The 16,241-nt window shown below is 43.8% G+C and overlaps 2 protein-coding genes, 1 long non-coding RNA gene and 1 pseudogene across 9 annotated transcripts; 2 read left to right on the top strand and 2 right to left on the bottom strand.

Moving 5' to 3' along the window:
- Positions 1-527: 527 nt before the first annotated feature.
- LOC101763418 lies at positions 528-2,343 on the bottom strand. Of its 2 annotated transcripts, XR_002677623.1 has the most exons (3): positions 1,871-2,342; positions 1,593-1,727; positions 528-1,290 (listed from the first exon to the last, which is right to left on the bottom strand). It is a non-coding gene; the product is annotated as an uncharacterized LOC101763418 (long non-coding RNA). The 2 variants fall into 2 exon arrangements; XR_002677622.1 differs by having other exon boundaries at positions 1,593-2,343.
- A 275-nt stretch (positions 2,344-2,618) lies between these two features.
- LOC101784472 lies at positions 2,619-8,776 on the bottom strand. 6 transcript variants are annotated; one of them, XM_022826378.1, is made up of 4 exons: positions 8,480-8,776; positions 6,741-6,797; positions 5,651-5,767; positions 2,619-2,964 (listed from the first exon to the last, which is right to left on the bottom strand). In XM_022826378.1, exons 1-4 carry the CDS (start codon positions 8,733-8,735, stop codon positions 2,921-2,923), a joined length of 474 nt encoding a protein of 157 aa, XP_022682113.1. In that variant the 5' UTR covers positions 8,736-8,776; the 3' UTR covers positions 2,619-2,920. The 6 variants fall into 6 exon arrangements, with proteins under 6 accessions (XP_022682113.1, XP_004968964.1, XP_004968963.2 ...); XM_004968907.2 differs by having other exon boundaries at positions 2,619-2,958; XM_004968906.3 differs by having other exon boundaries at positions 5,651-5,755.
- Positions 8,777-10,040: 1,264 nt separating this feature from the next.
- On the top strand, positions 10,041-11,883 carry LOC101763012 (annotated as a pseudogene).
- A 1,103-nt stretch (positions 11,884-12,986) lies between these two features.
- Positions 12,987-16,233, top strand: LOC101784055 (RWD domain-containing protein 1). The gene is made up of 11 exons (XM_004968903.3): positions 12,987-13,167; positions 13,295-13,360; positions 13,504-13,571; positions 13,777-13,810; positions 13,937-14,006; positions 14,168-14,225; positions 14,574-14,702; positions 14,861-14,952; positions 15,113-15,197; positions 15,364-15,436; positions 15,843-16,233. The coding sequence occupies exons 1-11, from the start codon at positions 13,161-13,163 to the stop codon at positions 15,902-15,904; spliced, it is 744 nt and encodes a 247-aa protein (XP_004968960.1). The 5' UTR covers positions 12,987-13,160; the 3' UTR covers positions 15,905-16,233.
- Positions 16,234-16,241: the final 8 nt, after the last annotated feature.

Genomic DNA, 16,241 nt, shown 5'->3' with positions numbered 1-16,241 from the left:
CATTCTTGTTCGTGTATAGTTAGTGTAGACACTTCTCCGTGTATATGCTAGGAAGAACGGCGCCCTTCGCCGCGCCCGTAGAGTTCGCAAGCTTGATTGTGCGCAAAACTTATTTGAATGCTAGCTCGCTAAACGCAGTGCTGTTCCAATGATGCATGCTCAATGTACAGCATCGACGCCAGTTAAAAAGGTACAACCTTATTTGGCCACAGGAATAGTTAGTAGTTATTATTATAGCCCTGTTCTAGCATTTTATACAGATAACCCAGCGGAACATTTATTTGCTGCTTCCATGCACTTTAACTTTATTTTAATATTTTGGCAAAAATTATGACAAATTACATTACCAATAGAAGACACATTACATTTTGGTGAAAGAACTGAATAGGAAATAGAGCCATGTATGCTGACCTAATATATTATTACCACCATAACAACCAATATCTAAAGATTAAAAAGAGGCTTAATGGAAACGACAGGTTAATGTTTTAGCACCCCTGTAAATTTGAAGGCAAATTGGAACCTGGTAGACTATAACAATTTGATTCGCATCTTGAGAATCTCTGTTACCCGCATAATATTGCACCAACTGTTCCCAGTGGAACACAAAATGTGAAGTACATCAAAGGCCACAAATGTTCAGGTAAATAATACAAAAATGGGAAGCAAGAGGTCATGCTTCTAATAGCATATTTCCAAAAAGCTGCACTAAGCTTGAACTCTACAGAGTTATGAGATCTGCAATAGTGGACGGTGTAAAGAGGTCAATGTATAGACATATCATCACATATCAATAATAAATTGGTTGTAGTAAAGTTATTTTATATGTAGAGTTCCATGTAGTGTAGTAAACAAATAGTATGTATAGGCAAACCATGCGTTTAGTACCATGCCTTTTACAGTAAGCAGTATAGCCATTGTATGGAACATGAAAAATATCATGGAGCATCAGGAACTACAGAATTTTAACTATGAATTTGTAATCTACGTGATAAGGCTATGACTTTGCAATCCAAGTACACATATACCATGCAGGAATTGGCACACCAAGTGTTTCAGATAGTAACCAAGATGTCAATACAATCCAACTGTGTACCAAATCAAAACAAATATATAAGTCAAACGTACCATAGCTGTGCCATTGTCAGGTTCACAAGACATGTACATGTGGTTACCTATTCAGCAGAAACATGCATGAACATTTAGTATCTGGTTGCCCATCTTCGTAGCAGATGCTAATCTGAAGGAGCAGCATCATGTTCCTGAAGCCCTGTTTGTATCCGTGCTTTCCTGATCCACATCACTGATGTTAATTTGAGGAAAGCAAAGGTATGTGACTTCGATTGATTAAGACATGTTCCAGAAGAAGTCCTAATGTCTATACATCTTGTGGTTTACATGCATCAAGCTCCTATAACTGACATATATAGTTACAAAATAAATTTCATATCAAAGCAAAGAGATAATCAGAGATATTGTATCTCAGAGGTTTCCCATCTTGCAGTTGAAAATTAAAAAAAAAACAAACATCACCATATGGTCCAATCTATAGAAGCTCAAATTGTGGGAGTGATTAGTTTAGAAGACATTACCTGTAGCCTAAATCCAAAGCAATGGAAGGGATTGGGACGGAAGATTGGGCCCCTGGCGCCTTGATAACGTTGGCCAGCGGCCACGGACGATGGCTGCGGAAGAGCCCGAGGAAAGTCGACGGTATGGGGGTCGACCTGGGCGAAGATGGCAGCTATGGTTTCATCAGACCCTACCACCGCCGAATCCATCTCGATACAAATCGGCAGGGACAGAGAAGCGACGGAGCCGCCAAGGGGAAGGACAGAGAGAAACGATGAGAAGAGAAGGATACGCTGACCGCACATGGAAGACGCGCTTGGCCAACCCCACTTGAAGGACGCTGCATCGGCGGAGATGGCTGAGGGGAAGGCAGCAACCGCGTTGGGCACGCCGCGGCCGTCGCAAGCTCAAGCAGAGGACGACGACGCAGTGACGGGGTCTCCGTGATTGACGTCGGGAGGCGGCGGCGTTGACCTGGAGCATCGGCCTGCAGCAGGCTGGCGAGGCCGCCGGCCAGCGCGGCGCTGAGGCGAAGCGTCAAGGCTGAGGTGTGGGGGCCGGGGATGGGGAGAGCGGCATGGTGCACGAGAGGAAACGGAGGAAGGGACTGGGTAGCACGAGCATCCAATTTTGAGGTGGAAGTGGCGGCGGCGGTGAGGGTTCGAGCGGAGGCGGAGGTGGTGGCGGCGGCGGCGAGAGCTCGAGCAGAGGGGTAAAGACGTTGACTCGATGACGAACTGGGCGAGGCGTAAAGACGTTGACTCGATGATGTGGGCTCGATTTCTTTGCGACATAAGGCCGAGGCCCATGACCGGCGCCATTTCACACTGGACGCACAGCACGGCAATACCAGCAGGCCAGCACAGTAAATTCAACCTTTAGGCCTCGTTCGTTTCCTTTGGACTGGACTGATCCAGTCCAGGAACCGTTCCAGTGGATCCCCTTGCTTCACTCGATCCCGGCTAGGAACCAAGCCCACAAATAATATGTTCAGTTGTACAGGAATTATTTCAGGGCTAGAACTATTTCAACAGAGACAAAAAAAATTGTTCTTGAAGCAACGAATTCAGCCAAAACAATTGTAGCAACAAAACGCTTGTAGCAACAAATTTATTCTTGAAGTAATATTTGTATTCAACAGAGCCCTTTATAAGTAGCAACTAGCAAGACACTGTAGGTATCCTCTGCTAGCACGGCGAAGTCCGAATCACAGCACTCTCTTGGAAAAGAAAGAAGAACAAAACAAGTCACGCCCTCCTCTCGTTAGCACTTGAGCTCTTTAACTTCATTGCCGGTGTCAATTTAAAGCCAAGAAAAGTAGAAATTCACACTGAGGATCTTCTGTTTATCAGGTATTTGAACTTCTTGGTTCCTCAACTGTAGAGGCTGCTCCTAATGTTGCAGACATTCATAGAATATATCATAAACAAGATAGAGATTTTCAGAAGCATGTACAATTTATACACACAAATAATCTGTGCATGATAGTATGATATTTATACACACAATCTAAGGATATGCAAATGGCACAGCCACAGTGAAAACAAGAGAAATTCAGATAAAACTATAAGAGTATAAATTAAGATTTAGTAAGCTTCTGAAATACTGTCACAATTTTCAAGCAGTAGAACTAAAACTATTCACAGGTTAGTTGTAGACAACACTACTCGTGAAAGCAACAATATATACACAAGTGCTAGTTAAACATATCCATAACGAAGTTTCTTTGAAGTCTCTCTTAAGCTGAGATTCATAATCATCATGCTTACTCAGAGACAAACTATAAACAATTTCAAATTTAACAAAGAACAAACAAGTTCAGATTTAACCAATGATAGACAAGTTCAGACTGAACAAAGAATAAACACACAATTTGGCAATCGATGAGTAAAGGAAGAGCAATGCAATAACTCACAAGAACAGGAAACGCACAGATAGGTGCCGATCAGTAACTGCAGATTGATAACATGAATTTGATAAGAGCAAACGCGTCTAAAGATGGGCACATATTGGTTCTCACAAGAGTAAAAAATAGGCAAAATAGCAAGCTATTCTACTTGTACAGACATTACAGGGAAGTCCACATTGTCCGTTCCCTACCAATAGGGGTTCATTTTTGACGCATTCCTAGATTGATTTAACAGTTAAATTTGAATGACAGATAACCAATTAAATCCAAAATTGAAGCTCTCAAGAGGCACAGTATTGTAATCTAAAGATTATTTCTTCCTTTGGAATCTTAGGAGGCTTAAACAACTAACATTCTGTTCCTTGTTTAGCAAAGCATACAGCTATGCAACAGGTTGTTACTCAGAGTACATCTAGTTCAGAAACAACGAAGAAAAAAGACATGATATACTAGTAAATAAATGCTCAGTAGAATCGATCACTCAGAACTGAAGGTGAAGCAAATAAGGTGAAGCTTAAGAAACCAAGAATCATCCTGTATTTATTTCGGTCCTGAACTCACAACAAGAACACCACCTGACGAAACAAGAAAAATCATGCGCATCCCTCCCGTTATTATTTTCTGAGCAGGAACACGTAAAGGACGCTGAAATTCGCGGAATAGTTGGACTAATCCTTGCAGCAAAACCCAGGAAGAGATGGAGCAAAGAAGCATGCGAGAACTGAAACTTCACCCCCCACAAGAAAAGCCGGCGAGCCCCGATGATACCCGTAGCAAAGAAGAAACAGGGGGTGGTCGCTACTCGCTAGATAGGAAGGGTAGCAGCGTCATGGTGCTACCCCTACCTGCTGGCCAAGATCCAGAGGCGGCAAGCTGACCCCTATCAAGCGCCAGATCGATCTGCCAAGGCGAGAGGGAGAGAAGAGGAAAAGGCAGCAGCTTGCCGGCGAGAAGGCGGCGGCCGTCGTCGCGGTGGTGGCCGTTGAAGATGTCCCACGCCACCATGCCGTCACCTCACGCCGCCACGTCGTGCTGCCGCTGTGTCGCCTCACGCGCCGCCACCTCGTTCCGCCTCGCGTCGCCTCATGCGTCCGTCGCCTGGATCGGAACTGGGGGGTGAGACCAGTGGAAGCGTTCCGGGCTGTGGAGAGGGTGGAAAGTTCATTCCGGGCCGTATCTAACCGAACGACCATTCTTAGTCCGGCCTGACTTCAAACCGGACCTATTTGATCCGGGTGGAACAGGCCACGTTCCGGGCCATTCCAGCCAAAACGAACAAGGCCTTAATGACTAAGGCCCATCACTAGAAACACTGCCAAACGGTCACATAAGGGATCAGTTCCGGCTAAAAATGTTTCAGTGTTTCTACTTTTTTCTACTATGGATAGGAATCACTACCCAGGTAGTTTCTCATAATTCTGATTCTGATCCTACCTCCCATCTAATCTATAAATATTTTTATTGATCCATTTTAAGCGCAACAAGTTAAAATGGATCGCATTTTAAACGTTCTTCACTCAAAAAATCAATATTTTTTTTAAATATATCAATTTCTATAATTTTTTTAATGTAAATATATTTTTTTAACTACCTTTCAAGATTCCTAATCTAAGTCTGTTAGCCACGTGCCCTAAACTGAAGCCGCAGGATCCACACGTCAGCAGCTATGAACAGTAGCTCAACGCCTCCGCAGCTATCCAAAACTTCCAACGATATACCTATATAGTTATGGCGAACTACTGCCCAAATTATCTCAACTAAAATATGTAATGTAAGGAACCGCTCAAATTGTCTCAACTAAATCGGGTTACCATTCATTGATCGACCCAACTTAATCGAAATAATCCTGGTAGTCCCCGGTATCCGCCTCAAGCATCGCCTAGGAACAACACGCATACCGTTTTACATCATGGCAACCATCACAAGGATACATATGAGAGCAAATTTAAACCTTGTTTAGAAGTCTTGATCATCTTACAAAAATCCAGAGATTATAATTACAACATATAACAATTAGAACAAGAGCGTTTTCACCGATTAAAGTGAGGTTCTTAACCAACATAGGTGTAGCCTAAGTCTAGGTGGCTATCCTATCCTGTTTTTCTAAGATTGAGAGTTAAAACACAGCGGAAAATATAAAGTAACAAGGTGCAACAATGATGTCCTTACCCATAAGACACCACCTGCACAAGCTTAGAGCGACCTCCACCATCCATCCACTTTGCCAGCTTTGGCGGGATGGATGTAGCCACCGGCCACCGCTCACAAGGAAACCTGCAAAAACAACTTAACGATAACACAATAAGTACGTTACGTACTTGCAAGGCTTATCCATAATACTATATATTTGGTGGATGCATGAGCCTTGTCAAGTTTTATCATTAAACCATAAAATGCGAGCATGTTTTGTTAAGTGAATAAGCAAAAGAATAGCATCTATAATTCTACATCAAGCACCAATATAATTGCATAAGTAAAGTGATCATATGTCATGAGCTCAATCTTCCATGAACCCATTCGGTAACTCTATTTTTAAATTCAAAACTCAGGAGCGTGCTCCGGAACCTGGAGTGAGGTTATTGCAATAGATTAGTACCCTATAAGGGTGTACAACTTTTCCCACACGAGGCAGAAGACCAACGACCATACCCTCGGCCTTTGATTCATGCCCCAATCGTTCACATACCCACACCGGACTATGAACAAACGGCCGGAAATATATAGATGCACCGGACATGACCGATCACACCTCATCCCATCCCGCACCGAATCCAGTCAAGGCAAGGTGCGACTTATGCTACTTGGCTTACCATTCCCATATTAAGTATGTGGTTTGTATGGAATAGTGCTCAAGAGTCCAGCTACCAAGATCGGTCCTTAACCAACTCAAACAAGTCTAAGTCAAGTGAGATCCAATCTCAACATGACTCTAGCATTCTTGCTCAAGTTTGAATAATCATTCATAGTTGCTCAATTTTAATCCATTCATGGCTACTCAAGTATTAATTAAGCAAGCATCCTACAACTCGCGAGTGGTGGTGACCTTGCCACCCCTCGACTTCTACTGAGAACTAAGCATGGCTAAGCAATTATATTGAGATTTCTAGCATTCATACTTTTACTAGATAAGTTGGGCTAACACCAAGAGTTGACATGTCTAATAGGTTCTACTCATTGCATATGTCTAGATAGAGCTAAGGCTATACATAACCATTAATAAATAATAGCATTTCACATTTAGAAAATAGAGTTGAGATACATAGGTGCCTGCTTGAGATTGGTGCTCCAAGAACGCAACACTCCAGAACGTCATTATCTACGAGATTAGATGAATGAATGAATTAGAAAGGATGACATGAATGTAAATGCATATGACATGCAATGACTTATGAGAAGTAAAGGCTAAGATGATTTCTGGTCATCAAGTAAGTACTTAAAGATTAGAAGTAGAGCACACAAGCATAACATAGAGAGAATGTGTCAAAATAATAGCTAATACATGTGCACATACATTTTAAGAAGGGTTGTAATATGAGAAGGTTATTAACACTAGTTGTGCTATTTTTAGTTGTCATATGAACTATCACATAATTAAATTGTCACAATATAAAGCATCCACCAAAGAAATTATCTCATGATTGTTACCAACATTAATAAATGAACATGCTCAAGTAAGATAGTTAGCAACACTAGTTAACCAACACAATTCATGAATTAATGGGGAACTAACCCATCACATCTTAACTAAGAGCAGTAAAGTTATTCCCTAAATTAGAGTTTAGCTAAACTTGTTATACTTGATAAATTAAGGCAAAAATTATCATTCTATGTTGTATCATGATGGTTTCTAATCACATAACTATAGCACATTTATCCTTAGCTAACAAAGGTGGTTTTATAGCTTACATGAGCACAATTGATTACCTAGGTATTTTGCAAGCAAGCTAGTCCTAGAACAAGCATATAATTAAAGTTGTATCCTTATACAATCCTCTCATGAGAGCCAACAATTAAAAACAGCATATCATGATCATAGATAACTAATAAGATTGGATTCATGATTTTAGGAACATCTCTATATAATTGATCGTGTATTTAACAAGCTAAGAAAGATTATAATTCAACACTTCTATGTAAGTGTATGACCAATTCATAAGTCGTATTAATTTAAAACAGCAGTTGATAGTTAAAAGAAGCTATCAGAGTTGGATCCATAATTTTAGAAGCATATATGAAATTATTATGCATTTTACTAATTAACTAGATTTAAATATATCTAAAATTGTATCAATCTGCATACAATTAACACAAACAAGCACTTCCATTGAATTATACATACCGTAACTGAACTAACAAAATTGGTTTCATAATTTTTGGACCAATAGAGAATTAACGATGCAATTAACAAGATAAACACTTATCTAACTAAATTAGGTAGCTAATTAAATATTTTGTGAGCAAACATATTTTTAACGGATACTAGACATCATTATTGAACTAGCAAAATTTGTTTCATATTATTTCGAGCTATATTCAATTTCATATGAATTATACAAATGTCACATGTTCTATGCATTCAAACAAACAGGGCTGAGAGGGCTAGGTACGGTGTGCTTGCGGAGGGCGGGCTCCAGAAGCACGTCGGTTCTGTGTAAACTTGGAAATTGAACTGCGGACCGTCCGCCATACAAAGACAGGCCAAGTAGCAGACACGAACAGGTTCCGTGGATTTTTCGGGTACAAGTGGCGTACCGTCCGCAGGTGATGAGCGGACCGTCCGCACCGCCATCGTGGCTCGGCGGTGAAGACTCCGATGTCGGTTTGGGGTGCGGTTTGTTTCTATGGGTTTCTGGGAGTGTCTAGAGTTCATCTAGGAAGATAGATTTGATATGCATTAAGGATCCAAAGCTCTAGATCATCAATGGTGATAGGCCATGGATGGGCTATGAGGCTTGATTGAGGGCAAAAGGGAGAGGGGGAGAGGCGAGGGAGGCTCACCGGTGACAATTAGAGCATGAACAAGGGGCTGCTTGTTGGTGTAGGGCGGCGTTGGAGTAGATCGGGCCAAGTTCATCCCTGAGGTGCTTGGGGAAGATGAAGAAGAAGTTTGGGGATGGCCTTCTCCTTGGTCTCCGACGAGGAAGAGGTGGACGAGGTGGTAGAGAAGCTCGTTGGCAACATCCTCCGACAGTCCTCCGGCAAACTCCGGCGAGATATGGTGGATTTGGTGGAGAGGGAGGAGTTCTTCCTCCATGGTTTGGTTGGGGAAGAAAGGAGGAGGGAGGAAGCTTCTGGTGTGTGTGGGAGGCAGTAAGGGTGGGAGAGGGGTGTTGGGTGAGGTGGATGGCAGGCGGGACCCAGCGGGGCATGTGGCGCAGCATTTGTGTAAGTGCGACACGCACACACGGCCAACTCGCGGAAAGCCAACAGCTGAGGCGCGGACAGTCCGGGAACAAATCACATAACATCCATGGTAAAACTTCTTGTTTCCTCCATCTTCCAAAAGTAATCTTCTAGGCCTCCAAAAATTCCACATAAAATTGTGTTGATACAGAAAATCAAGAGCAACCCATTTTACTTGAATTGGGAAGAAAAGTTATGGTAGATTTGAAATGAAAATTCTTCATGGAATGCAATTTCTTTTGTTTTTCGGATGAGCTTTTCGGCTTCAAGATGGATTTCTAAAATCCGAGAAAAATCACCTAAATTCATATTTGAGGAAGAAGTATTTTACCAAGCTATGACTCAATATATGTCCTATTGGAAAAATAAAATTTCTTCACAAGACATGCATTTTCACTTTATTCAATAATTCAAATTAAAATGCAAATGAATTTAAACAAGCACAAAAATTTTATAATAGCAAACAATGATGCTCATGATGCAATGCTCAACAATGTAATTACATTTAGGTTGTTACAGGTAACCTGCATGAATTATGTTATAATTATATTTGCAATGTGGAGAGGAAGACTAACAAATATTTGTACGTAGGGATATTTCGCATGTTTACTCCAAATTCTGGCAGCATGAAAATACTATTGGTTGCAGCACGATGAACAGGCGATACCAATAAATTGGAATGGTAGATTACCTTGGAAATATTTGACCTGGCTACCGTCAATCTCGTTCTCTCGTTCTTTGATGGCAATGTCTGCATTGATATGTCATCTAGACTAATAAAACATTTTCCTATCTGAATGATTCACATCTATCACTATCAAAACTTTACATGTCCCTATCGTGGCTCTATTTCTTCAACAACAGCCTCCTTGTTTAAACAGGATGATCTACCTGTCCCTGCTAGTCTAGATGTTAGGAGAAATTTCCGCAGTCTTTGGCTCCATTGCTGCACATCATTTTTTTTATTTGAAAGCTGTCGAATAGCATTTTTTGTTCAGTGAACACGTCTCCTGATGAATGACAGGTATTGGCTATGGCTTCGTAATGTTTCTGCAATTTAATTTGGGATTCTGCTCTCTCAAGCATTGAAGGTGGCATAACCCCTCCTCTTCTTCAACCTTGCCGGAGAGATTACAGGAATGATCACTAGCTCGCCATGGCATCCCCTAGCAGCAGCATCAGGGTCTTTTCCATGCTAGCTTCTGCAGCCCTTGTCATCCTAGGCAGCAGCTGCAGCTGCCTGCAGTTCAGCTACCCGACCTTCGACGCAGCCAACAAGGCTGATTTCGGACTCAGCCCAGGTTCAGGGATCGCAAATGGAGCTCCCAACACCGGAAACATCACCCACAGATCAGGAAGGGTCTACTACACAAGGGGAACCCTCAAGCTCTGGAACAGCGAGCACACGGCGCTCACGCCGTTCGCGACGGAGTTCCTGCTCAACATCCTCCTGCAGAACGGGACTGGAGAAGGCATGGCTTTTCTTCTGACGAACAGCTCGCGGCTGCCCGCCGGCGACAGCAGCGGCCGGTGGCTCGGCATCACCAGCAACCAGACCGACGGCGCGCCGGCGAACCGTGCCGTGGCCGTGGAGTTCGACACGAGGAAGAACTCCGCGGATGACCTCGACGGCAACCATGTCGGGCTCGACGTCAACAGCGTCAGATCTGCTTTCACATACCCGCCTCTCACGTACGCGTCGTGATACAGTACGATGGCGCTGTCCTGAGCGTAGCCACAGTGCAGGAGGGGCACGTTTCTTCGAATGCTTGGCCGATTGATCTGTCACGGTATCTGTTGGAGGACATCACTGTCGGCTTTGCAGCTTCGACCTGCGAGTTCACTCAACTGACACTACCGGGGAAAGGGCATTTCCTTCGTAATGTTGGTTTTGATCCGGTGCTAATGCTCACATTAGTAGCGAGTCTAATACGGAGCCCCCATAACCCCTTTAGTACTGGGTGAGAGCTCACCCGGTACTAAAGATCACCCATTAGTACTGGGTGGAACCTCCACCCGGTACTAATGTGCCTGAGGACCTTTAGTACCGGGTGGCACAGGGACATTTAATTCACTCTCTCCTCTCACTCGACGGTAGGTTATCTCTTTCTCTCTTCTCTCTCACGGTAGCTTATCTCTTTCTCTCTTTTCTCTCACGCAGGAGGCAGCGGGAGCGGCGGCGGGGGCGCTGGAGGGCGGGGCGGGGCCGGCAGCGGCCGCGGGAGGGCGGGAGCGGCAGGGGGCGACGGGCGCAATTTCACTTTTTTATTTTTTAATAGCCCTTTAGTACCGGTTATTTCAACCGGTACTAAAAGACCTCCCTTTAGTACCGAACAAACAATACCGGTTGCGAAATTGGTACTAAAAGGATTCCCAACCGGTATATAAAAGGATTCCCAACGGGTACGGAAGGCCATTTCTCTAGTACCGTGAATCAGATAAAGTCTTGGAATTCCAGCACATTTGGGGATAAACGGGGACATCTGAAGAAGAAGGTGGCTTTGCTCGTCGCGTTCTTGATCCTAGCTGGATCGTTCCTGGCATCCTATGTTTGGAGAAGGATGACATGGAAGGAAAGGCTAGCCTACCAGAACCTTGAGAAGACGATCAACGCACACGGTCCGGTCAGATTTAAGCTCCAGGAGCTTCAGAGCACAACAGCGAACTTCAGCCCCGACCGCAAGCTCGGCAGGGGCGGCTTCGGCACCGTGTACCTTGGTTACCTGCACAAGATGGACATGGAGGTGGCCGTGAAGCGGGTGTCGACGGGTACAGGTAGCTCCAGCCGCGGGGAGAAAGAGTTCGTGGCGGAGGTGAACACCATCAACAAACTCTCGCACCGCAACCTGGTGAAGCTGATCAACTGGTGCCACGAGGGAGGCGAGCTTCTCCTAGTCTACGAGTACTTTCCCGTGGGTAGCATGGACAAGCTCCTGTACCCTGAAGCGAGAAGCGAGCTGGCGGTGACGGCACCATCGCCGCCGGCGGAGCGGTTGTGACATCTCGGACCAACTAAGGATGAATTGAGCCCACTAGAGGTCCATGTAAGTGGCATGGTATATGTGTGGATAATAGTCCCACCTTGCTAGTTGAGGGTGAGTTTCACCAACCTATAAACCTAAGTGCCAAATGCATTTCAACCCCCCGGGTTAACCCTTTTACGTGAAGCGAGAACGAAAATGTAAGCGGGGTTGATGTAAGTGCGTGTTTTACTCTACGTGCAAGTATGACTGAGTCATATTTGGGACTGGAGCATTACAATTGGTATCAGAGGTGACCCTCACGGTTACACGGGCGTGGGCGTGCTAGGAGCGCGGACATATGGCGCATGGCACGTGTGGGTCCTGTGCGGTCACACAGCATGGCATATGTGCCGGCACTAGACGCATGGACGTGTGCTAAGAGAGAAAGTTAATGGTCAACGCGCAGTAAAGCTGGCGCTAGCGTGTTGCCACCCGAACCCTAGGGAGAGGTCGTCCATGAGGGCAGCGGTGCAGGTGCTGGCCGGCGGAGGCGCTGGAGCCTCCGCTTCAAAAGCCCGCTTTCATCAAGCCCACGAGCGGGGACGGGGAGGAGATGGAGCTACTGCTGTAGGTCGGGGTGCTCTTCACGGGAGGGCAGACAAGTTTATGTTCCATGACCACTTCCATCACTGGAAAGGTGAATTATGTTATATAAATATAGTTATGTACAAATGTGTAAAATGAATCTTCCACCACAAAAAGGAGCATGAGAAATAATCACCAATCGTGATATTTCCTCCGATCCAAATTGTAAATCGTCTTGATATTTCTATATTCATAAGTTTTTTTGCCAGTATTTGTTTCCAATATATCATCAGCTCTTCCTATTTCTGCGTATTTAAATTTAAATTTATTTCTGAATGGAGTTACATCATTTTTAAATTTCTGCATATTTACCTGAATTTTCAGTATTTATTTACCATTAAATTCACAGGTTTTTAATTTGCCACTCCGGCCCACCAAATTGACTCAGAGTGACATTTGTTAAACGCCACGAATTTTGCGGGCCTTGGGCCCATCAGTTGGTCCGGCCCATCCATAATGAAGCGAACCATCCTAGCTCCGAAAGCCTAGGTCTCAAAAAAAAAAAAAAAGCTCCGAAAGCCTTCTTCACACCCCACCTCCTCCGGCGACGCACGCAGCCGCCGTCGTCCGCCCGCCCGCCCGCCTACCTCTCCGCCGCAGAGTTCTCATCCTCGCCTTTCTCCGAAGGGTACCCGGAGCTCCCTGAAGCATAGCCATAAGCAGCGATCATGGCCGGTACGGACCAAATCCAGAGTCCCCCTTTCTCCCTCCTTCCGTTCGCCAGGCATTTCGCTCTCCCCGCTTTGCTCTGCTGCTAACCGCGTCTTCGCTTTTGTATGGTTGCGATGGGTGGCGCGGGAAGACTACGAGCAGGAGCAGGAGATGGAGGTTGAGGCGCTGCAGGCCATCCTCATGGACGACATCAAGGGTTCGTGCTGTCTACCTTTGTTCCCCCCGTCTTTAGTTCCCTGTTTCCTCCAAGCTTTCGATTCTGGGGGTCTCTTCCTGTGGATGCAAATTTCTTGTGCCGAATTTTGATCGGTGTCGCGTTGTGTGTTGGTGCTGATGCAGAGATCGACCCCAGCGAGAGTGGGATCGCCACCGCTGCCCGTTGCTTCCAGATCCTACTCTCCCCTCAGGTAGTACTCCCAACCGAGTCCAGCGTGTGACATGACAGAGCTCTCTTAGGATTCTGCAACTGATGCAAATGGCGATGTTGAGGGCTGTGCGTTTAAGCCCTGCAAGCTGTAGAGATTTTCGTATTAAGTGCTGCATTTGCTACTCTTTTGATGTTTATTTCCCAATTTAGTTACTGGTCCTTTCCTGTTTACAACTGTTTGTCAGGATGACGATTTTGATGAGGCTTCTTATGTTCCAGGTAAACTAAATTTGTCGTTGGATGCATATCTGGCCCTCATGATCTAAGATTCCAAACACAAACTGTGCAAATACACCATGAGTTTATCTGATTTAGTGTGATGTGTTATCTGCCCTTGATTTGCAGTTCAACTGGCCCTCATCTTTGCGCACACAGAGAAATACCCAGACGAACCTCCACTGCTGAATGTCAAAAGGTTTTGCCGTTAATCTCGTTGGCCAGCATGGCTGAAAGCAAACTCAACATCATGCTAGTGATAAATTTGTAGTCATGGTTTCAGTTCATGATACTTTTGGCATGAAATGTGTACTTACTGTATTTCCAACTCTTGCATTGGATTGGAACACATTCATGCAGTATGCGCGGAATTAAACCAGATGATCTTGCATCCCTGAAGGAAAAGCTTGACCAAGAGGTATGCAAATACTCAGCTCCAAGTTTGGCATCAATCTCATATAGTTATAATGTTCAACTCAGTGCAGCAATTGAAGCTCATTGTTTTTTAAATTAGATAGTTCAGGGTGAGCCAAATTGTAATTATTTGTATTCTTCAGCCAGAGAACTATAGTTGTAGTCAACTTCTAGTTTCTTAACTTGGCTTTCTAGGATTAACTGGTTATTGTGGACTAATTCCACTGGCATCAATGGTACTTGCTCAAATATGATGGAAGCATGTTACGAGTCTATTGTTACTTTGTGATGCATATTCACTATCGGTCACCTGATATGTCATCTCATTTTCCGTTGAATCTCCCATCACTAGGCAACAGAAAATTTAGGCATGGCTATGGTCTATACTCTTGTTTCATCAGCCCAAGAGTGGCTAAGCGAGAAATACGGTCAGAACGGAGGCGATGAGGAACCTGAAGAGACTGAAGAGAAAGAAGAGGAGGTATAAATAACTGCTTGTCCTGCTGATTCACTTACAAGCAAATTTCAAATATATCTTACATCTTGTATTATGGAATCATGGATTGTTTTCCTTTCCGCAAATATCATTGCCGCACAGGATAATTTATAATGGAAAAGGTATTTTCCTCTCCATGTTAGGTCATTGTACCCCATGGTGAAGCTGTTACTGTGGAGAGCTTCCTGGCCTGGAGAGAACGTTTTGAAGCTGAATTGGCCTTACAGCGTGCTAAGTAAGCATCCAGTAAATTGCTTTCAAGTTAGCTTTCTCTTAGTGACCACATGGAATCTCTTGTTTAACATGATACATTTCCTTGCAATGGCATTTGATTCCCAACTTCTAAGAGTACCCAAGTGTGTGCTTAGAGATAATGTTTCACATTTGACCTGCAGACTTATGCCAGATTCAGCTCTTACAGCCCCAAAGGAAAAGAGACTCACAGGACGACAGTATTTTGAAAGTGGAAGGCATGCAGTGGTACGCTATCCTAGATTAGAAGTTTTTTCCCCATCTTACCTGAATATAATGAGACTGCAGCATAGTTACAGTCTTACAGATATGCATAACTGTTCCTGCCTATCATATCTTCCATTTGTTTGTCTGTTTCTTGAAGTTCTAACTTGCATGGAGCTATCTTTTTCAGAAAGGAGCAAGCACAGTTGTGGATGAAGATGAGGAAGAAGAGGAAGACATTGAATTTGACGATGATTTTGAAGGTACAACTTCCTAGATAAAAAACTCACACCCCTAAACTTTAGTACCTATCACATTGGATGTTTGGATACTAATTAGGAGTATTAAATATAGTCTAATTACAAAACTAATTGCACAGATAGAGTCTAATTCGCAAGACGAATCTATTAAACCTAATTAGTCCATGATTTGACAATGTGGTGCTACAGTAACCATTTGCTAATGATGGATTAATTAGGCTTAATAGATTCATCTCGTGAATTAGTATAGGGGTTCTGCAGTTAGTTTTATAATTACCTCATGTTTAGTTCTCCTAATTAGCGTCCGAACATTCGATGTGACCCTCCTAAAGTTTAGTACCTCGTATCCAAACACCCCCTTAGTTTGCCAGTAAAACCTTACTTACAAACCTTCTATTATTTTATACAGATGACGAAGAGGACATGCTTGAGCATTATTTAGCTGAACAGTCAGGGAAGTCAACAGCTTAGGCTACAAGGCCAAACAGAAGTACCTTCCTGGGCAGAATTTAGTTTAGGAAACCCAATGTGGTAATATGTTATGGGTGAAGCACCAGGGCTCAGTATTTTGTGCGATTCTCATCATTTGGTTGTCCCCTGGTGGACCTCTTTAAGCTTCTATACAGATATGTGCTGAGGGTGTTGGAAGATCGAGCTGCACCTACATAATGTACTTTGCTGTATAACTTGTCGTGTTTTTGGTCAGGTATAACGTGTATGTTTTATTGTGGAGCGTGTTGCATAACTTCGGGAAGATCTTGGTGATAATACATGGAATGCTATTCTTTTCGCAATCCAAATTTCAATC

Source organism: Setaria italica, chromosome V (assembly GCF_000263155.2).
Source record: "Setaria italica strain Yugu1 chromosome V, Setaria_italica_v2.0, whole genome shotgun sequence".
In the NCBI taxonomy this organism is placed as follows: Eukaryota; Viridiplantae; Streptophyta; class Magnoliopsida; order Poales; family Poaceae; genus Setaria; species Setaria italica.
Note: the sequence above shows the minus strand (reverse complement) of the source record. Positions and strands in the feature narration are given on the sequence as shown.

Bases quoted from the DNA above. Each gene is read 5' to 3' on its own strand.
- LOC101784472 (XM_022826378.1), bottom strand. From the start codon at position 8,735: ATGGAGGAAGAACTCCTCCCTCTCCACCAAATCCACCATATCTCGCCG. The intron at 6,798-8,479 runs GTGAGCCTCCCT...CTAATCTCGTAG, and splicing joins TCATGCTCTAATTGTCACCG to ATAATGACGTTCTGGAGTGT. The intron at 2,965-5,650 runs GTAAGGACATCA...CTGCAACATTAG, and splicing joins GTGCAGGTGGTGTCTTATGG to GAGCAGCCTCTACAGTTGAG.
- LOC101784055 (XM_004968903.3), top strand. The intron at 14,703-14,860 runs GTATAAATAACT...TCTCCATGTTAG, and splicing joins CTGAAGAGAAAGAAGAGGAG to GTCATTGTACCCCATGGTGA. The intron at 15,198-15,363 runs GTACGCTATCCT...TATCTTTTTCAG, and splicing joins AAAGTGGAAGGCATGCAGTG to AAAGGAGCAAGCACAGTTGT.